Consider the following 22,565-nt stretch of genomic DNA (forward strand, 5'->3'; position numbering starts at 1 on the left):
CGAGGTGGTTTACAATTACTGGGCCAACGTGGCTCCAAAAAGACCCAGCACCCGGTGGAGAGGTGCAGTAGTTGGCTAATCGCTCATTCAGCAAGAGGGAAACTCACTGTTGCTTTGCCTATGTCAGTAGACAAGCATGTATCCTCAGGTATAGAAAAATCAATAGTAAGAGTCCTTACTGATCTCATTATACTCGCTCCATTTAGGTGAGCGACTCAAAATGAGTAAACCGAACACTTTTATTGGACTAATTTCCATTCAGGACCAAAATATGCACACTTGCAAGCGGCAGAGAACTCATCTCCAGGCAGAATGAGGAAAAAGCTAATTCTCAACTGCGTACAGAGTAATGGTGCTAATGCTAATACCTTTTAGTCATTTCCGGTAAATGGTGTCCCAATTACAAAACTTTTAGCACATCAAATTGTTGTTTACAATATATTAACCAGCAGGGGGGTTACGGGCTTATGTAATGACCCAAGAAACTATTTGCAGCATAGCGTTTAGCCAAGGTAATCCATGTGATCAGTGAACCTCCGTGTATCTGAAGGAAGCAGAAGCAGAGTGGCAAGGGAGCTGTGAAAGGAGAGATTGCATTGCCAAGAATAGATTTCAGGCCTGACCCTTGAGATTCCTTGGGCCTCAGTAAAGCAGGCACTCTCTCCTTTAGTCATCTGTAGTTTCACAGCTTCCAAACGGGTATCAAGGTTGTGTCTGTCGTCTTCCTTTACCAACCTGGCACCCTCCAGATGTTTTGGATTATAACAGCTGTGTTGACTGGGAGTTGTAGTCCATCAGGTTGGCAGAGGCTGTGGGTCATCCAGACATCGTTTTGTGCTGCATTTCTAGGCACTGGTCTGCATTTTCTCCCATTTGCTCTGATTCAGCAGTAAAATGGGGGTTTCCCAGGGAAAGTGCCAGGACATGAAAACAGCTGTTTGGACACAGAGCTTTAAAGCGCGGACCTGTGCCTCAAAAGCATGGCACGAAAGGAAGTCTAGATGAGCCCTGTAATTCAGAATGCTTGTAACAATGACTTGAGAGCAAGAATCCTGCCCTCAGTAACTCCTACCAACTATAAATTTACTTAGTCATGAGTATACTCGGTTTTAAAAACAGCTGCCCAAACTTTCAGTTCATTTCTAAAAGTGTGTTTGCATAGATAAACATCTGACAGGGCCAGACTACAATAATAGCCACCCTTTGCTGTCCTTAGATCTCAAAATCAGCCCCTCAATTTGCAGGTTCCACATAAGTTACCTCAAACCATATGGAGACATAATATATCAGTGTTTTAGAATTTAGCGAGAATTTGGTTTATAAAGATAGTTTGGAGCACCACTAAGAAGTTAAATGCCAACCTCATTTCCAAAGAGCCAGTTTTATCATCCTGTCACCCATGTCATGGCCCTGCCAAGCACATCCCTTGTCAACTGTCCAGACCTTGGTAAGAGTACGTTTCTGAACAACTGCAGCAGCATCACAAGGGACGTCCTTAAAAGGGGGGGTGCAAATTATCATGCCCTTACTAATGTGTAGTAACACATCTTGATCCTACAAATAACATGTGGAATCCCACATGCAGAAGTGGAAAGGAAAAGCCCCTCAGTGCACATGGTCAATAGAAGGATCAGGAGCACAGCTGACCACTGTCCCCTCAGGGGGGTCCTCAGTCCTCCTCATATTAAGGCTATATAAGAGTTATAATTTCCTGAGAAATTCTAATTTCCTGTAGCAAAATGCACTTTGATGAACAGAATCCAAAGCTGAGGGAGTTTTTCATTCAAATGTGTTCTTTGATGAAAAGACCCAGCAGAGACCAAATAAAAAGACAAGAGGCCAGTGAAAGGGGTGTGTGTGTCTATTTTGCTTTTGAATGTTTGTTGACTTTTGTACATGAAACACTTATCTTATTAGTATGTTCGGCATTGCACAGCAGAAAGCAGTGCTTTTTCCACAAAGGCCTTTGTAATGAGGGGCTCTAAAAAGACTTTCAGCAGTGCGGCAAGTTCCCTCAGAGGCTTGGCAAGAATCTGAGGTGTGCAGGTCACCATTTCTAGAAGCAGAAGACATCTGGTTTATTGGAAGTGACACCCAGATCACAGTTAAGAAAGCCACTTAGGAGGATTAGTCGCTGCTCATTTGTGCCTTTTGGATCTTTTCTCATTCAGAAGTTGTGTTAATAATCATCCTATTTGCAACCTAAAGGAAGGGAAGCACTGGGGAATGGGATTTGCAAAAAATGCAGGGCAAAGGAAAGGGTGTACGATAAGCCTGAAAAATGTGTGATCTACCAGGCAGGCATGGAAACTTAACAGGCTTGACAAACTTCCCACCATCGCTGGCCTGCCTGTGTGAGACGTCTCAGGCTATGATTTGTATCTGGTGGGCTGCGTCAGGCTTCATGGCATACAGGTTTTGCAGGCCTGAGGTAGAAAACAAAAGTTGTAGGACAAGGAATGTGTAGTGAAGAGGCCCTATCTTAGCCCCTTACTCTGCCTTTTATGTTGGTTACACCAAATTGTGCCAAGAAAGAAAATAGCTATTCCTTATGAATAGGAAGAAGGCAGATGGCTCCATTCCAGAAAGCTTGGATGACCAGGAACACATTTGAAAAGCAATAGGGCTTTCATTGTATATGGGCCAAAGCACTAAATTTCTGGCTTTCCTCAGATCTTTTGTACTTGTTCCCAGGAAACAGAAAATACGGGCAAGGACATAGCTAAGTAGTAGCGCTCTTTGTGGGATGTATCCAGAGATATACTAGTGGAAGGCGTGCCGCCGGTATCACTGTTCCAAGAACTGCTGCACAATAATTAGCAGCAGTAATTGTACAACACAAGACTCTTATGCTAACTTGTGGCGGGGGGGGGGCGGGCGGGCTTTCATGCATAGAAGAGGGTTTCTGTCCATGGAAGGACTCCTGAAGACTTAAACTTAATTCAGGGGTTGCTGACAATGGAAGGCTAGTAGGCTCATTTGGAATTTTGAGCAGGTGCTAAGGGTGCCAATCACAAAATGGCAGCCATGGGCAGTGTAGGATAACAGAAAATGGCTGCTAGAGCTAAAAGAGAGGAGAGCAAAATGGTTTGCACATGCCCCCTCCAATCAGCTGCCCCATCAATGGTCAGGGAGGAGGGAGCCACTGCCATTAGTCACTGCCACATTTTGTGCCTCTGATCTATTCAGAACATAGAATCAAAGAATCTTAGAGTTGGAAAGGACCTTGGGGGGTGGGAATCCCAACTAAAGCATCCATGACAGGTAATCTCTGCTAAAAAAACCTCCAAGGAAGGAGAGACCACTACTTCTTGTGGGAGTCTGTTCCACTGCCGAACAGCTCTTACTGTCAGAAATGTTTTCCCCTGAAAGTTTAGTCAGAATCTCTTTTCTTGTAACTTGAAGCCGTTGCCTCGAGTCCTACCTTCCAGAGCAGGAGAAAAGATGGGAGGGTGCACGTCCAACCCTGACATCCAATTGTGTGCATGTTTAAGTGTACACATTCAATGCTGAACAGGTTGAGCTAGTGCAGACCAACTGAGCAGGAAAGAGAAGGCTCTTGTGCTTTGTAGATTTCTGAAGTGATATTACCGAGACCATTTGTGAGTGCCACAGAGGGTATTGGCCAGCATGTTGGTCCCTGTGTTTGTTGGAGAACCCTTCCTCAATACATCTAAGATCCTAGGTTCAATATGTGGCACCTCTCCTCAAAACTAGGGACAGACAAACCTATTTCTGCTCCATGGCACTTTAACATGTTTCTCCCGTAATTTTGTCTTATTTCTGCACTGATATTTTTTTTTAAAAAAAATGATCTCAAAATACATATTTAAATGCTTTCCCCCTTCCAAACATGTACACTGTTACCTTAACCTACTGAGTATTACATCAAAATATTTGGAGATATGTGAATACTGGGGTAGTTAAGTTCTACTTCTCATATTGCAGGAATTTTAGATCAGGAAAAAAAAACCTTATAGAAATCCACAATGATCATATTCACAACGATCATATTCCTCAAACTATCCCTAGAGATATAAATGTTCAGGATTCTCTGTAGCTGCTTGTCCACATAGAAATTACTGTACTGTTTTGACCATGTTGAGCACTGGCCTTTATAAGCAGTAAAACGAGTGCAAAGGGCTTGTTTTCTGTTGCATTCTTTAATTATGATAATGGACTAAGTCAGGATAATAGTTGCCAGGCACAAATAATCATACTTATGAATAAAATAGTTTGTTCTAATGCTGCATTTTGATAGGACAATGTTTTGCTCCAGCCTGGTAACATTTTTTAAATGTCATACTGGATTTGAACAAGTAATCCCATTGTAATGTAAAATATAACTGAATTGGAATGAAGCAGAGTAATTCTGATTGGTGCAACAGATTTTTCTTTTTCTTTTTTTTGCTGCTATGATGATACACCAGCTTTCAGCTCAAAGTTCAAACTCTCCTCAAACAGGGGAGTATTTATTTTAACAGATCGGCTTGACCCAAGAGATGTTGCACATACAAAAAAAATTTAAAAATGATAAACTAATTTCCCCTTTACAACCCAATTCCATGCCTCCTATTTGCATCACATGGAATCTCTTTTTGTCTGTTTCTGTACCTTTTACATACCATAGCAGAACTATGCGAGTTGTTACAGGGTTGCTTTTCTCTGTAAAAGATAACTAGATCTACAATACTCAAATTTTTATTAACATTAGCACCTGAAATTTATTGTTAGGGCGTTCCAGCGTGATCTACTATTAACAACATACACACAGTTGCTCACAAGGGTTATGTTTTTGCCATGAAAATCATTGACTCTTTTTGACAAGCATTGTTATTTTGCTGCTTTTGACTATGATTGCTGGGCAGGGAGAATAAACACATTAGCTGTTGTGCCTGTCACTCACTTAGTACAGGGGACTCCTCACATCCAACAGCTAAGGTTGATATTTGTTGTCCAATCTAATTTGCCTGGCCTGCTGGCTCTGATCAGTTCAGGCGATGCTCTTAGCTCTTCCCCCAATTTGTCTCTGCAAGCTCCCAAGCCAAAAAGAGAGAGATTGTGCCCTGGAGGCTGCTTCTCATCTCTCCATCTGCACCTTCATAAAGCCCTGCGAAAAAAGCACTTGGCCTTTGAATACAAAGCCAAGAACAGGGCCACAAATGGGACTGTGCACACATAAAATATGTGAAATAGACTGAATCCCAACATGTATTCAATTTGAATATGGGAATTTCTAGTTCATGTATTTCCATCAAGAGCACGGGTTCCCAACATTTTTATATTATAGGTAGCGGTGGCATTTTTTAAAAATATAAAAAAGATCACAAGTCTATGGGTAGGGAGTAGTCAATTAACATTTTCAACAGTCCCAAGAATTTTTAAGCTGGACATTTAAAATGTTCAGAAACTAGGCACTAAATCTGCCACATAACGAAGATGCCGCCATGTTAAAGCAAAGCAAACCCTTCAAAACCTGAATTTCTTTTCTTTTTCAAAATTGTAACTCCAAACATATCAGCATAGATCTCAAGGCAGGAAGTTTAGAATATTTTTAAGAATAACTCAGAAAAGAATGTTTCCTTTCCTTTCCCCTTCCTACTAGCTCCTTGCCACATTGCTTAAAGCAACAGAAATCCTTTGGACAGGGGTCTTTTTTACAGCCTTTCCCTTTTCTATTTCTGCCAATGCACTTTCCCACTTGTGGTCATTTGTGTTTTTCATTTTAAAGCTATTTAAGTTTTCAGTTAACTTTGGCTTTTTTTATTAACAGCCAAATCTTTTACCCTTCTCATGCTGAGTAAAAATTACACTGTGCATTGAACACTTTGCTTAGTATCCAGTGGATGACATATACTTGCCAGTTGGGTCTTCATCCTCAAAGTACTTCAACTGGCCTCAGAAGTTGGGGAGAAATATGGGACGACCAAGCTGTTATTTATTTAGTTTTAAGGCTAAGAAAGCTAATCTATGACTAGACAACACATTCTGTGATGCTTTCAAATTGCAAAAGCTCTCATGTTTGTTGGGACAGTTGACACAATTCAGAAGTGTAGACTGCAGATAATCCCTACCACTCTTATTTCCTTTCTCTTTTCAAGGACGAAAATATCTGGTGGTTCATGTGGGAGATTCAGAGGCTGGTTGATACATAACATCTCTCCCACAAATAATCTGAATAATCACCACAGTAAATCCAGTGTTGCAGTTCAGAGGTGAAAGTGCTCCTAATATACATATGCAACATCTTTGCTACTAGTACCGTAAGTGTGCATGTAGCAAACCTGAAACATTCCATAACTTACAATTACATAGCAAGGGCTGTGTGTTGGGTATGGGGAGGATGTTGTGTTCAAACTGTTTCATCAGCTCTCAAGAGGCCCAAACAGCAAGAGAAAAGCTACTTTTAACATGCTCTTAAGATACAGTCACCAGGAGTGTTGCTAGGGATGGGTCCTTGGGCACAGGCTCCCCCTTTTTCCCTGAGTGCCTCAAGAGCTTCTAGGTGAGTAATTAATTCAAGGAAATAAATTAAGAGGACTATCTAGTAATATTGGTGGTACTTGAAGAGATCTGGAACAGGATCTGTTGGGAAATTGAGGTCAAGTGAATGATTGAGGGTGATCTAGAGTGGGGCGCAAATTAAGACTTTATTGGGGGCAATTTGTGGATTGGAAATTAATTTGTTTCTGTGATATTTGTATTCTAAATTGGCATATGTAAATATCAGCTTATACTTGAAACTCGGAAGTACTTAGCAATCCACCTGCTATTTATCATGCTCTTGGTATCTTAGCACAAACCACAAAGGAGAAAAGGGATTTTACTGGCAACCAGGATCCCAGCTTCATAAAAGCACTGCATGGATCTTTGCTTTCATGAAGAATGAGTTTATGATCTGTAGTCCACACGACAGTGCATTTTAACCAGAAGACCAAGCGTTCAGCCTTTTGCCACAGAAAGGAGTTCAAGTTTCTCAGCAGCACAACTTTAGCATTGTTTTGCACAATTCATTTGTGATATCGCCTGCGATTTCATGCAAAGAATAAAAGCTTTATTTACATTTGCAACTTTTTCTGGATTATTATCCTTGTGAGCATATTTATTCAGATGAATGCAGGTGTTAACAGGACATGAGAAAATCTTAACATGCAAAAGGATAACATAGCATATTCTGGAAGGTGCTTAAGCCCTTTATGAGAAGGCTTGTTCCTACACAGGAGGGCTCATGCTCAGAGCAGAGGACATATCAAAGTAATAGTAAAAAACGGCAGTTACAGATAGGTAGCCGTGTTGGTCTGCCATAGTCAAAACAAAATAAAAAAATTCCTTCCAGTAGCACCTTAAAGACCAACTAAGTTAGTTCTTGGTATGAGCTTTCGTGTGCATGCACACTTCTTCAGATACACATCTGTATCTGAAGAAGTGTGCATGCACACGAAAGCTCATACCAAGAACTAACTTAGTTGGTCTTTAAGGTGCTACTGGAAGGAATTTTTTTATTTTGTTTTAAAAAAAGGCAAATAGAGCAAATGAGTCATGGCTGGAGCCATTAGGACAGCAGCCAGCTACATAAACATTCCAAGGTGGAACCTAAGAAACATTGCTTGTTGTGCCTGTTTCATCCCACCTTTCTTTCTTTAGTAATGGCTATTTCAATTAATTCATGTCAGCAACTGACTAAAACAGTAGCTCAACCGATCGTGGCCTAGAAGCCTTGAATATGATGGTGGTGGTTGTTTTAATTGTAACTTAATTGTAACTAAATGGCCTCGGTCCAGTATATCTGAAGGAGCGTCTCCTCCCCCATCGTTCTGCCCGGACACTGAGGTCCAGCTCCGAGGGCCTTCTGGCGGTTCCCTCACTGCGAGAGGCCAAGTTGCAAGGAACCAGGCAGAGGGCCTTCTCGGTGGTGGCGCCCGCCCTGTGGAATGCCCTCCCATCGGATGTCAAGGCGATGGACAACTACCTGACATTCAGAAAACATCTGAAGGCAGCCCAGTTCAGGGAAGTTTTTAATATGTGATATTTTAGTGTATTTTTCATCTCTGTTGGAAGCCGCCCAGAGTGGCTGGGGAAACCCAGCCAGATGGGCGGGGTACAAATAATAAATTATTATTATTATTATTATTATTATTATTATTATTATTATTATTATTGTTGTTGTTGTTATTATTATTATTATTATTATTATTATTATTATTATTAATAACTTACTTTTACAATGTGCAGGACAAGCAGATCAAAGGCAGTAGAGCTGAACCAACTGGGGCTACATGATGTTGCCTAGATGAGGTTATGAGAACAAAAACAAGCAAGGAAAAGGTGTGTGCCTTAGGCTACAAACAATGACCAGCCAAAGGAGAGGTGAATATGATCTCCTGTGCTGTACTGACTGAGTAGTCTTGGAAAATGCTTTTCCCTCTGACACTTTGTCCATAGGTTACACACCTGGGCAGGCCATATTGGGTTTAAAGAGCCCAGCAAAACCGTTACCTCTTTTTGCTGTTTAGATGTAGTTCACTGCAAACTGGACTGCCAGTAATTCAAGCTACTGATCAAACAGAACTGATGCCAGGAATGTTAACTGTATGTTGTCCTCTTGCTGTTGCTGTAAGCAAGTGACAAGGGGAAAGTGATGCTCTGATGCAAGGCAACTGCCGACTGGATATATTGTTCCCCAGTGCGGGATATACAATATGCTGCATAATTTATGCAATCACAATGTACCTCTTATTAGCATAGCAGCACCATTCAGCTAGAGTTCTGACGAAGCCACAGGCCATCTTGGCTGTGAGTCCTCCTGGAAGGCATGCTCCTTGCCTGGGAGGGATAAAAAGCTGAGGCTACTGTGGAGGCTATCTTGGCTGTTTCTTAGTGCAGACCCAGGTCATGAAGTCTGAGCTTCCATGACCGCCACTCACCATGATCTACCATTGGCAAGATTGATAGCAACAGCACCAGATGTGTTCTATGCTTGTGACAATATTTTATTCTCATTAAATATACTGTTTCAAATGTGCCTTTTATATTTCACTTACTTTAGTAATGTTTTCTTCTGACATGTTTAATAAAAATGTACTTCATTGTGTTAAATGTACATTCTGTAGTTGACCTCCTTTGTAACATTTTATTTTGAAATCTTCTAATATTTTGGTTTCCTGTTCATTATGCTTTGGATGTATGCTGGCTTTTTTTACTTTCTTCAGTAATGTTTTACTATGGTTTGCTTTATTTGATGTTTTGCAGGTGTAGGCAAACTCAGCCCTCCAGATGTTTTGGGACTACAACTCCCATCATTCCTAGCCAACAGGACCAGTGGTCAGGGATGATGGGAGTTGTAGTCCCAAAACATGTGGAGGGCCAAGTTTGCCTATGCCTGTTTTAATGTGCTGTAAACCACTTCCAGATTTTTTCTTTAAAATATAAAGTGATACAGAAATGAAATGAATAATAATAAAGCAAAAGAAATTTTTGAGAACACTGAAATGATGTGATTGAGGTAAGCTGGTTCCCTTAGTGGTCTGTATGATTCCTCAGGCAGGAAACCGGTGAATATTGGGAAGGGATGCAACTTGGGAGAAGGGAAGCAAAGAAATAGGAGGTCATTGTGGAGGGTTGACTTGCTTAATGCTACAACCATCCTGTGCCTCAGCAACCTATAAGACGCAGAGTGCCAATAACACAGTTGAGTGCCCACCTCTTCTTGAGGCTGAAAATATTGACCAGGTTTCCAGAATATTCCCACCAACAGCTGCAACACCAAGGCATCTAAGGAATCTACCATTTCAAAAACAAAAGCTGCCATTTCCTTAAACCTTCAGAGACAGAGTAGAATAAGGGCAGGGACCTTCATTAAAGCAAAAGGTTAAGTACTCCTGGAATAACATGCCATAAAGCAAGGGAAATGTGTAGTTTTGCTCTTCCTAGGATGTAGCACCTAGCCACGGAAGTTTAATTACCTGTAAGACAAGTACAACATTTATTTATCTTGTTCAATAACTACATGAAACACAAGGATTCTACTTTTTGTTGGACTTTACTCATTCTTGTCTGGTTGCTTAAGGAGTATTTCTAAATTAACTCATCGATTACACACACACAAAATTCTGATCTCCTTTGACTGATACAGGCTATCTCACATGTATTTTACAATGAGAATGAATTAGGGAACTAGATGCAGAACTCTGGAATCTCTTAAGGTGTTAGAAACATTAATGACAGTTAAAGAGTGCAAAATGTACATTCTTTATTCTGCCATACATTGATACAGAATAAAATTTGACTTTTCAAAATATAAAAGTATTGACAGCCCTGCAAGCTGTCAATTGGCTTTTGAGGATAAAGCACATATAATTTTTCCAGTTTTTATTGCACATCATTTACAGGCGTGTTTCTTATTATTATTTACAAGTGTTTGGGCAACACCCATTTTTTCCTAATACACTGTGTTGCACAAACAAAAACTTAAATGATTCAAGCATTCTCACAACAGAACTCAATAGGTTATTTATATATATTTTAAAAATTCTCCTTAATCATTAGTCCTTCAGAAGCAAACCTTTGTCCTGGGAGTAATTTCTCCTGATGCAATTAGTAGTCAACCACTAGCACAACTGGTTTCCAGAAGTGAATACTGCAAGTAAGCCACCTGCTGCTTCTCAAATACCCACTTCTAAGGCAGGATTTTTACACCTGCAGTTAGTGATCTGGCAGCATAAAAAGAATCAGGAGCACTGTTCTTTAGTTAACCAGTTTGATTCAACATTGATTAGCAGAAAGTATTTCACTGGCGATTGTGTTCACTTCATATATTAATGCTACATCAAAAATAAAGATAGGAATTCCGAGCACAATTCACAATTTGCATCCTGGGAATGTTTTTAGACTGTGGACCTATCTTTATTCTAGGAAATATGCTACTTCAGAAACTTGTGTTAACATATATTTATTGTACACAGTTGTGCCTATGATGTGATTATTGTATGGCTATCCACTTCCACTGGCATTTCCTAATGAAATTACTTCAGTGGTCCCTACCTACACTAAAAGTTGTCAACTGGTAATGGTGGTCTACAGTAATGGTTATTTTAAGAAAAGAGTGGCCATCTTTTAAGTGTTCACTTAAAGATCTGGTATTGGAGAACTACTATTTAATCCAACTAGGTTAGGTGCAAAGATAAATTCTACTTGAATGGACAAAATTATGGCCTAAGGACTATTTTTAACTTCTACAGGATATCATAGCACAATCCTAAACATGTTTACTCAGATGCCAGCTTCATCATGGTTAATAGGACTTGTAAGCAGGCTATGAATTTGGTGTCTTGACCAGTTTATTCCTTCCAGTTACATATTGTCTTGTATTTAGATGAGCTTGTTTATTCCAGTAAAAATAGCCACAAACTCTCCCCACTTCAGAGGAAAAATCACAGGGATCTGCTGGTAAAGGGCAAATAATAAATTTAATGATAGCTATACTAAAGAGTGTAACAGCAACAAGCAGACTTAAGTAACTCACCCTTATTTCAGTGAGCCTTTTCCGATGAGACTTAACAATGGGTACCCCCATCCCCAATGGTAGTAGATTTTTATCACTAAGTAACCAGCAGTGTTTAAAATGTGACTTAAGTATTTAGAAATAATGTCTAACTCCAATTTCAAATTAAATACATAAGGTGCCATCTCAAGGAACTATATGGCAAGGATCCTGATTTATGAGGTGCTGTGCTTGTGCATGGGTGCTTCCCAACTCCATTGAATAGCAGCTTTTTCAAAAGCCCATCCACACTCAGGAGGGCTCAACAGGCATGAGCATCTGTCATTGGAATGACATGCCTTTTGCCTTTACATACAAATTAAATCCCTTCTTCCAGCTCACAGGAAGGTTTGGTTTCTCACCATAAAACAAGCCATGGTTATTATTACTACTCTTATTTTAAAAATGTGTCTCAATGTTCTATATTATACAAATATTAATCAACGTTGGTTGTGGCTTCAAACAAGTGGGTATGCAACCAGTGCTGCAAGGGAAGACATCCACTTGCACAGCAGGACTTCTCGCCTTCCCCAAACCCTCTGGAGCAATTTTTAGGGTGTGTAGAAGGTTGCATGGGGTAGAAAATGAAGGTGACATCCAACCGCACAAGCAAAGTCTGTTCCTTTCATGTAGTGTTGAATACAACTCATGGGGCAAGGCTAACATTTGTTGACCACTTAAGCATGTTGATGACAGGTATATTGGTGTAATACTGAAGTGGGTTATCAACCTTTATTACAAAACACCCTTTTATTGTTTTATACTTAAGAGCAAACTTTCATATTATCACAAATATTGAGTATTATCTAGTTAAAACTCTGGATTTCAGTATTTTCTACTTTATTATATTATTCATAAAGAATCCTTGATTATGTTTAAAATGTATCAATCTGTCCTAACATAGCCTCTATCTAATAGATGGGATTTTGTTTTTATTATGTGGTGGAACTGAAGTATAATGCTTCAGTTATATATATTTTAATGGGTATATTTAAAACTGATTTCTTTACTCAGGTGTCATTGTCTATACAAAATCATTTTTGTTTACAAATGAGTAAATTTTAAACAAATGTAATTAACATAGCAGCTATGAATAGGCCACAGAAAGCATGGGTTGTATTGAACAAAGTCACCCCATTTTCACACAAGGACACTGTTTGTGCAATGGAACTCCCCCTTTCCTCTCTTCATGCACCCCCACAGCATGCTTTGGAGAGACAGGGAAACCTCCAGAAGAGGTGCACATGGGACAAGACAGAGAAATTCGGTTGCACAAGCTGTAGTCCTTGTGTAAATAGGATGAATTTGGGGATATAACCCCAAGTTCTTAACAACTGTTTCCTAGTAGAATGAAGTTGATTGAAAGTAACTTACTACAGCTTGCTTCTCTGAACTCTGATTGCTAAAGTTATCCCTTGGTAACAGTCAACTTTAGACCTCCTTTTTGAAAATGGCTACTACTAAAGAGTTTATTTACTTTTTGCAGTTATTACAAAATGACCTATTCGACTTTGTACAGCTTTGTACTCCCCTGAGCTAGGTGGTGTTCAAACACTACAGAAGATTTAAAAACCCGCAATCCTAAAAGTAGTTAAGCTACAGTGTTCAAGCTGTTTACTGTGAAGCAACCTGCTTGAAGTCAGTACAATTACCTGAGAATTATGTAGTTTGAGGATTGCAACTTAAACCCCTTCAGGGTCACAGTGAAAGTAATTTAGATTCATGTACAAGGGAGAGAGGCAGATTCTGCTAGAGTAAGGGGTGAAAAGTTTCTTGCTTCAAATACATTCAGAAGCATGAACATCACAGGAGAGTTACATATTGAGATGTCTGCTGAATTGTCCTTTTAATCAGTGCTTCAAATCACACTGAATTTGTGTAGCTTCAAAATGGCTCAACAAAGAATCAAACTGGTTCCTCTGGGCACCTAACATAATTTACCAATAGATTGGTATCTTTGCCCTTTTGCTGTGAGCTGACAGTGATTATTTCAGAGAAGGAAAGTGTGGAATTAGTAATGCAGATGCTGAAAGGCAAGTGGCAAGACTCTACAAGAATGCCTCCAATAATGCTACTTGTTCCCAACTCTATTGGCACCTACCCCCAAGGTAAGAGGCCAGAATGACCAAAGCCAATTTAATAGTAGTGTGCAGAATGTCAGCCAAACAAACAACATAAAACAAGTCACGTTGTGTTATCGGTGGTCACGTTCTTCAGGGTTAGTCCAATAACTCAAGACTTTACATTCTTCCGTCTTTCCTTGTTTATTTTAATTAAACATGTAATGGTTAATAAACTGACATAGTCCAGAGTTAGTAGGTTGGTATTATAACATTTATTAAAATAATGCTATGGGTTAATAGAAACAGCAAAGAACCAAAGAATTAAAATGCAAGCTATGTAAAAACCCAACTAAAACCCAGATATGTCTAATGTATTCAATCCAGTAGCTAACTAAAAGCCCAAAGACAACACTCCCAATATAATAATAAAGTACTGCAAAACAATTGGCAATTTTCAGTTATCAAAATTGTGGGTTTTGCATTTTTGTATCCTTTTCTCAATCAGGAAAAAAATTCTTCTGAATGTTATATAACATACATATAAAACAAGATAGAAAAATACATTATAAACTTGTAACAATGGCTGTAAATACATTATCTTACATGTTTCTCATAGGCAATAGGTTGGTTATGGTACATACATAGCATCAAACTAAAGTAAAAGGAATAGACAAATACATGTCGTCTGTATGGTAACATACAAGCGATGTATGTATACCCACTCTAAAAAAAATTACATAATACTGTCAGAAAAAAGTCTTAAACTACATATTTTAATAAAGAAAAATTCAATAAAGAATGATAATACTGAGAACCAAGGCATTCAGAGATTTCAAATGTCATGCTTTAAGTTGATCCAAAATGTTGTCAACTAAGTCTTCAAACTTTTTCAGAACAAACATTACTTTTATAAGTCACACTTCTCCCAAGAAGAGACCTTTGATCAGCATCTAAAAATGTCCAGGTTTATCATAGTTGAGATGAAACTGGATCAAATACTGGTTATGTTTTAGCAATTCTCTCCCCAAAATTTTTGAGTGTTGTAAGTTTATTCAACCAAACAAAAATCAAAATGGCACAGCATATACTGAAAGTCAAACCAAAAAACCTATGTGTAACAGGAAGACAAAGCCAGTGGCAAGATAAAATAAAAGCTAGCTGAATACAAAAGGATGTATGTTTATTGCATAGTAAATAAATTGATACTTGTTTCCAGGTGAGACACAATGGTTAGACCAAGTCACCATGCAGGTGCTTAAAAAGTAAGCCCTCTTATCTAACTTACTATTGACCTTTGATTTGGAAGCTGTGAAGATTTTTAGGATAATAAGTTGACACAATGGAGGGGGGTTATCACCTGATCTTTGCCAAATCTGCTCAAAGCAATTAACGTATCACTACTTGCTCATATTTTTTTTACTTCACCTTTGTGCGTAAAGTGTTTTATCACCACTAGCCCAGCTATGTAAATGTTTACTGACTCAAACTGAAGCATAGCTGAACTTCCAGATAGTTAACTGATACTTCTTTTCCTTTTCAGTAAAGCGCAACCGGCAGTTAACATTCATCAAGTAGGAGTTTGGCATTGTAGATGAAGTACACAAAAACCTAAAACATGCTCAAAGACAGACTGTCTGAATGCTCAGTTTAGTCATGGACAAAATCATCCTGTAGGCAAGTTCACGTTCTGCTGTGTTTTCCCTTATCTATTTCAAATAGGGACAATGCAACCTATTCCGGGGGGGGGGGGGTAATAACACTTGCTACTGTATAAATAGTGTAATCTAATACTTTGATTTAGAATGAGACTGCATCTTAGAACCCTTTGGTTTAAGGCTGAGCAAGTACTATAAAAATATATTGTCTACAATTGAAGAGGGAACATGTTACAAAAATATTGCGGTTGGCTGTTGGTGGAACAATTCCATTTCACAGTTTCAGATCTGACAAAGTTGCATTATGCTATGGCAAAAACCAGGTAATTTAAATGGTCAACTCATTTGTCTTTCCTCACAGCTTCTTTTCACATACTGGGCGACAGAGTGGCATGCATTAACTTGCTGTCTGAAGGAGGAGCGGATTATACGAGACATCTGACTAAATGACCATGAAGAAAATAAGGCACTTTCTCTTCTTTATACTTATTCCAATACTTAAAAAATAAAAAATAAAGACAAAAAGGCTCTTTTGGTCTTTTGTTTCTCGACAACCACCAGAAAAAATCATTTAATGAAATAAAGGGTTTCTTTGTTCTTTTTTCTTTTTTATAACACTTGAAAGTATAAAATGCTACATTTCCAAAAATATATTTTTTCTGCACCAGCACCCTTGTATAGTAAAAGTATCTACTTTTTTTTCAATTTGTTTCAATGCACTACACTTTATCTACAATTTCATTACATGTATACAGCAAATAGGCAAGCATGGCTTTTACATCCTTAATGAAATTTCTCTATACAGGGAGGTTTAAAAAAATATTTGAACAGTTTGCCCAGTAATGTGACACATAATGCATGTACCTTGTACTCATGTAATCTTTTAAGGAAGTTGATGTATAGTAAAAGAAAGTATCTCAGGATTAGCTTCAATAGTGTTGCTGTTTAGTTTATGCATTGATGTAGTTCAAAAATTCAGTAACCTATCTTTCATGGCACTTTTTTCTTCTTAAAAACACCCAATTTGGCAGGTAATATAAAAAAGGCTGCATCTTCTGCCCTTTGAGGGCATTGGTAATGACTACACTGCATGTCAAATTTTGAATACTTTTAGGAATCCCTTCACCAATGACATCCCTGACCAAAGGTTCATGCATGATGCATCATCACACAGTACATTCAAAGAGAACTTTGACTTCTTTATGAGAAGAAAAAGATTCCTAGAAGTCTCACAGTAACTGCCTCTGTCATCAGGGAGTTAAGGGACATCTGCCTCCATCTCTCAAGTGAGGCCGTTCTTACCATTCATTTAGGGTGGGACACTAAAAGATGATCAGTGCGGAGGGATGAATTGGACCTTATTGCTTTACTACTATTCAGTGCAGGTTCTAGAACCACTTTCACCCAAACAGGGAAAAAAAGCTGAGTTGGAGGACAACAATTTCTTTGTCTTTTTGTTAGATGGTAAGACGAACGGACAAGTGCCTCAGCTCGCTGCACTGAAGACAGGCAAGCAAAGGCGATTACCAGTTAACTGATCAGCAGGCAGGCATGGTCAGGTCATCATTGGGTGAAGAGTTCAGAGGTCAGAAGGTCATAGGTTAGTTGCCGGTGGCGGCTGGGTGGTTAGAAACAAAAACAAAACAAAAAGGAAAGAAAGATAGAGAAGAGATTAGTTTCAGCTAGTGACGGCTTAATGACAACATGAAAACTAATCACAACTAATAAAAACAAGCATGTTTAATTCTGACATACTGCTTGACACCATCTACAGAATGCAATAAAAATCATGACAGCCTTCTATCATGATTTGAACATATGAAGGAGAAGCCCACTCCCACAAAACTGGTTAACAAGGAAAAATAGAAATAAAATATATCTAATGGTTAGTAGCAGTCGATGAAAGGGAAAAAAAAAACAATGAACAGTTTCTGGAACTTGGTAAAAGAATTTAGAACAGTCAGTGCACCATATCAGTATCTGACTGCTATTAAGCATTAGTATTCTCCCATGTGCAAGCATCAAAGCAAGTAGTAATGATGAATGTGATTATTAAAAACTGATTGTTAAAAGAAATGAATCTAAGGAATTTGATTTGTCATGAACAATTTGGTTTCACATAAACTATGGGCCAAACAAGTTTTTTTGTTCAATATATTTTATTGCTTTTCAATGATTCTATTTACAAACAACATTGAATTTCTTGGCTTCATGATACAAAGCAATACTAAATTGAAGTCTAGAAGTGTAGGCATCATCATGGGGACCAGGAAAAGGCCAAATGTTCTAGCCAGCTTTTCCTGCTGAAAATGCTATTTTACACATATAGGACACTAAGAAAATGCACTTGTATGTAAACACTGTAAAAGTCCTGCCATTTTAAATTCTATACTTAAAATGCTCTAGTTACATCAAAAATAGAGGAAATCTAATTGATACTAATAAGGCATTTTAAAAACTACAAACAGCTCTTTTTTCAAAGCTAATACTCTGCAAATACAATAAAATCTGACATTTCATATACATTCCTGCTTTATATTTTTATATTTTAAAAGAAGCCACCTGTAAATACTATTTTCTTTTCCAAAACACACACAAAAATTACAGTAAAACATAAAAAAAGTTCTCAAGTGGAAAGTTATCATTCCCAATGTTCTTGAGCTGTTCCTTCTTTAATGACTCTCTCACATTCTCCTTCAACAACTTGGTCCACTTTACAGTAGTACAAATTTTAAGACTCATTCAACAGCTTTATCATCTCTAATAAATTGAGGTTTGAAAAAAATATTTGTACTGTTGCCATTGACTAAAGCAGAGGAGATGGAAGTGAGAAAGGTATTCAGTGCAAAGTCAGATTTGTGCCATTTTGTAAAATGAAATTCAGTAGGTGCAATGTTCACAGATAGCACACTATTTAATGACAGACATCATGGGTTGGATTCATCTTCACATGTTACATTGTTTCTATGGCCTATCATTTAGGCTACAGTTCATGAACACTAAACATTATTGCTGTAACTTAAATGAGACCTCATGTTCCCTGATTTATTGATTTTTTTGAAAAAAAAAATGCTGAGAAGTGGGGTTTAAGCTAAAAATGTTGTCAAAAAATAAAAACAAAAACAAAATTAAAAAATAAATATTTAGTGTGGCACCATCTTGCCACCTTAAAATGTATACTAGATATCCGGAATCTTAAAGCATTCTTGGTACTTACTACAATTTTGATTAAAATGGTATTACAAATTTTAGACATAAATTATGTGACAATTGGCTTTGAAAACATTCAGTTATGGCCTTAGCATTGCCATTTTTTGTGGTTTATAAAATCAATGCAAGCTATCTTAAGATACCAGTACACCTGTGATACATCCTCTGCCAAGTCCCTGGCCTTCTACAGTACACACAGGTTTGTCAACTGTGCAACACACACCATTTACAGTTTATTACAATTAGATCAGTCAGTCACTCTCGTTACATGAATCAAATTCAGTTTTGTATTATTTATATAGCGGGGCCTTAACCTTGGCAGAAATTAATTAAGTACTGCTGAATTCTTCCATTCTAAACTTAGAAAAAGAATGCTGACAAATTGGCTCTTGCTTTGAATGCAATGCTTACATGTAAGCTAGCATTAAGAATAACAGCTTGCTTAATGAGAGAATATAATAGTAGCATACATAATTTGGAAAAAAGTTTAATCATAGACCCAGTGAATGTACATTCTGCCTCTCATCTTCTTGCAGTTTTTCCTTATGAAGAGAAAGCAATTCGGTTTACTGACATTGTATTTTAACTACCATCAATATTGGACAGGTAATCAAAGTATTATAAATCTACAGGAAGTGTAAATAGAAAGTGCCCACTAATTTTAGCATAATGGAAATGTTCAAAAAGTGAAATTTCTTTTAACTTAGAAGTTGGTTGTATGGAAGTAGTTAAATAAAATCTAAACAAAATACCAATATATGCACACAACAATCCTATTGAGAGAAACAGGTGTAGCACTCAAATCTACTGCAACTTAAAATGAACACAAATACTATTAGTTTTATGAAATCTTAAATTACCTACAGTGTTCACTAATTACACTTATTTTTGAATCATATAGCACCATTAGCAAATAAGCACTGAAGGAAAAACGTTAAGGAGGTCACCTTCACCTCCTTATATTATATACAATAGTAGTTATAATTGAGAAGGCACTTTGGGAGCCCTTGCTACTAAAAGGAATTCCAATTCCAAGACTATAGTTAATAAAACTAAAAACCTTGATGCTACATCCTCAAGTTACTTGAAGCCAAAATCTGACCAAAAAAACTTACAAAATATTTTCCAACAGCCACATCTAGTTAGAAGCAAAAGTAAGTGGCTGCCTGTATTAGTACCCAAATGCTCAAACTTTCCAGCTGCAAAAACAGAAACAGGGACAGTCTGTGGCTGAGTTCAGCAATACTTTCCGCTACCTTTTTTCCTTACCAGCAATTGAGTGTAAAATTATTTCTTCCCACCCTATTCACCGGACAAAGCTGTCTTGCTTCCAGCATCCTTTCACATCCCTATATGTTAATAACACTTTAATAGTGTACAAGCATGTAAAATCCATGTAATTGCATTAAGCAGAATCATGTAATTTACTCCATTCCTCAAATATGTGAACCAAGTGAACTGGGCCTATGTGCATTCTTTTTCTTCCCCTGCATGTACACCCTGTTCAAATATTATACTCACATTTGGGCAATCTAACAAAGATAGAACTGGAAAGGCACACTATCTGTATGTAATGAGAAAGTAGGGTAGGGGGAAAGATTGTTCAAAAGAAGCTTGTCATAACTAAGTAATGTATTGAGGGAAACTATGTTAATTCTGTTGTAGCATTTTAGAAATGCTCCAGATTATTCAACTACTACTCTGGTTTGGAATGTCTGTAGTAACACTGAGTTGCTTTGGTATGAGCCCAAGAACAGGTTAAATGTATGAAAAGGCTCATGGGGTGTTATACAACCTTCTAAGTCTTGCAAGTAGATAAAAGAGTCATTACCTGAATGCTATCAAATGTATCAAACCTACAGAAAACTCTCATACCTCAAGCACTGCAATTCAACACTTCCATTCTAGTTTGTATTTCTGAACTGTACAACACACGTTAAGCCCCACAACACCCCTGTGAGGTAGGGAAGGAGGATTTCTACGGAAACAGGCAGTACTGCTACTTATCAAATCCACAAACCAAGCTGATACTACATGTGGGATAAATGCTCCTGAGAATACACAGTCACACTACTGCCAGTAGCACACTCAATGTCAATAAACCGAGAGCTAACTTTTCACAGGAGGATTAAACCATTCACGGGTCCAAGAGTTCGAGGAACATGAATTACATTTCATGTAAAAGGAGAAAATGAAGATTTATTTTCCATCCGTTAGCTAAGCCAAACAGAGTCCAAAAGCAGCTGTCTTTGCTAACCAGAATGTCAAAATTGTAACAAGTTCAAGAAATAAATTTTAGCATCAAATGATATAACTAAAAATTTATATTTTTTAACAGAAGTGAAATATTCTTTATCAGCACAAACCCTAACCAACTTCTGATATATCAATTTTACTGTTGTTGTTTTTTGTTTTCTTTTGCTAAATTTAGAGACGGGTTTTGTTCTCAGATATCTGCTCAAGTTACAGTACAGTGGCACAAACCATTTATCAGAAGAGAGGAAACTAAATCTTCAGCTTTCTCCTGTAATAAGAAAGCATTTACTTCTATCTCATTAAGCGCCCATCCATTCATTTTATTTTGCAACACCAATCTGATATCTCCAATTAATAATAGTCACATGGGAGGGTCAACTATTAATGCAATACTAAGACTTCAGTCCTGCTTGAATTTAAATCATACATAGTGCTTACAAAAGGAACAAGTTATAGCATTTTATATTGAATACACTGAAGTTTTTTTAAAAAAGAAAAAATCATTTAGATGAAAAGAGTACAGTAGTTAACAATTTTAAACCTCTGGAACAAATATTACTAGCACTTCAATTTAATGTAAAACATCAATATAATGGTCAAAATAGTATTTGGTTAACCAGCTGTGGTGTTGCAAATTTCATGTACACTCAAAGCATTTCTTATAAGCAAGAACTGCAGAACTAAACTAACCTCTGTCTGCGGTCACAATCCTTTGGTAAGGATGGACACGCATATCGTGCCTTCGAACTTTAGTAGCCACCGCACCTAGTTAAATTGCAATTACCAAGACAGTTAGAAAACATTTGATAAAACATTAACAGCAGGCTTATCAAAATGGATTTAAAATGATCACTTTCTAAAAAAAAAAATTCATTTTAAGAAAGCAACAAGTTAAGGCACAGTAGTTTCAAATTTTAATCTTAATATATGAAGTATACCTGTGCAGATTAATATTGCATTTTTTTTAAACATCCGGGCCTTAACCTGCATTATCCATTCATTTACAAACTCAAGATTACAGTTTCATGAAATCTACTAGACCCAAGCACATTTGAGCTTTACTAGTCACATATTCACTGAAGTGCCTTCCTTGCAGCAGGACTACCTTAAATAATGCCATTTTTAATACTGAAGATTCTTTGCTAATTTTAAAACAACTTCCAGTTTTTACCATTTAAAAAAGTTTTAAAGCAATTCCTCAAGCCTACAGACTGTGGTTTAAAACTAAGTCAATAACTGTGAACTGCAATGAATTAGGTGATTAGTAAAGCAAATAGTACAGAATACATAGCAGTCAGTATACTACCATACACTCATAAATCACAGCTAGTTTGTCATAGTACAGGCTATACCAAATTAATAGCATTTTTATTTCTATGTGCAAAAAAGTGCAAGTAAGTCACTGACTGCTAGGCTATGTTTTTTCAAGGCTGCTGAAAACTAAGCATTTGTTAAAGTCAGCTCTGACGAGGGTTCAGTTAAGACCATTCTTGAATTCTTAGCCTTTCGTTGGGAAAGCCATACCTAAAGATAAAAGGAAGGGAATGAAACATTAGTCAACTAAGATTTGATACTATTGCCAATCTTCCTTTCCTCTATCACGTATTATTCCTAAATCAATCTTTTCAGAACTTTATATTATCTCAATATGTCACCATTTTACTGCAAATCGCATGTGGATCTATTATGTGCCACTCAAATCAATGAGGCTAACTTCATTTTTCAACACTGCCATTTTGCATTTTCACCTAGTAGCACTGTATACATTTGTCCCGGACCAGGGGCAACTTTCTTTTTCCAATTGTCTCAGTGTTGCAGTCAGTTCTTCACATAATCTCTCCA

At 37.7% G+C, this 22,565-nt stretch overlaps 1 protein-coding gene and 1 long non-coding RNA gene across 12 annotated transcripts in view; both read right to left on the reverse strand.

Annotated features, from left to right (window-relative positions):
* Nucleotides 1-7,032: 7,032 nt before the first annotated feature.
* LOC307213789 lies at nt 7,033-9,362 on the reverse strand. Its single transcript, XR_013837688.1, has 2 exons — nt 8,224-9,362; nt 7,033-7,762 (listed from the first exon to the last, which is right to left on the reverse strand). It is a non-coding gene; the product is annotated as an uncharacterized lncRNA (long non-coding RNA).
* A 658-nt stretch (nt 9,363-10,020) lies between these two features.
* QKI (QKI, KH domain containing RNA binding) overlaps nt 10,021-22,565 on the reverse strand; it is a 107,333-nt gene continuing 94,788 nt past the window's right edge. For 5 of the 11 annotated variants that reach the window (XM_079971926.1, XM_079971927.1, XM_079971929.1 and 2 more), the window contains 2 exons: nt 21,414-21,488; nt 17,398-20,031 (listed from right to left, as the gene is read on the reverse strand). In XM_079971926.1, the coding sequence (XP_079828052.1) occupies nt 20,000-20,031; nt 21,414-21,488 (107 nt within the window). In that variant the 3' untranslated portion in view covers nt 17,398-19,999. Of the gene's footprint in view, nt 16,876-17,397; nt 22,248-22,565 lie in introns of those variants that run through there. The other 6 variants (XR_013837672.1, XM_079971925.1, XR_013837671.1 and 3 more) reach the window with 6 other exon arrangements.

The sequence above is a fragment of the Podarcis cretensis genome (assembly GCF_951804945.1).
Source record: "Podarcis cretensis genome assembly, chromosome: 3".
Taxonomy (NCBI): Eukaryota; Metazoa; Chordata; class Lepidosauria; order Squamata; family Lacertidae; genus Podarcis; species Podarcis cretensis.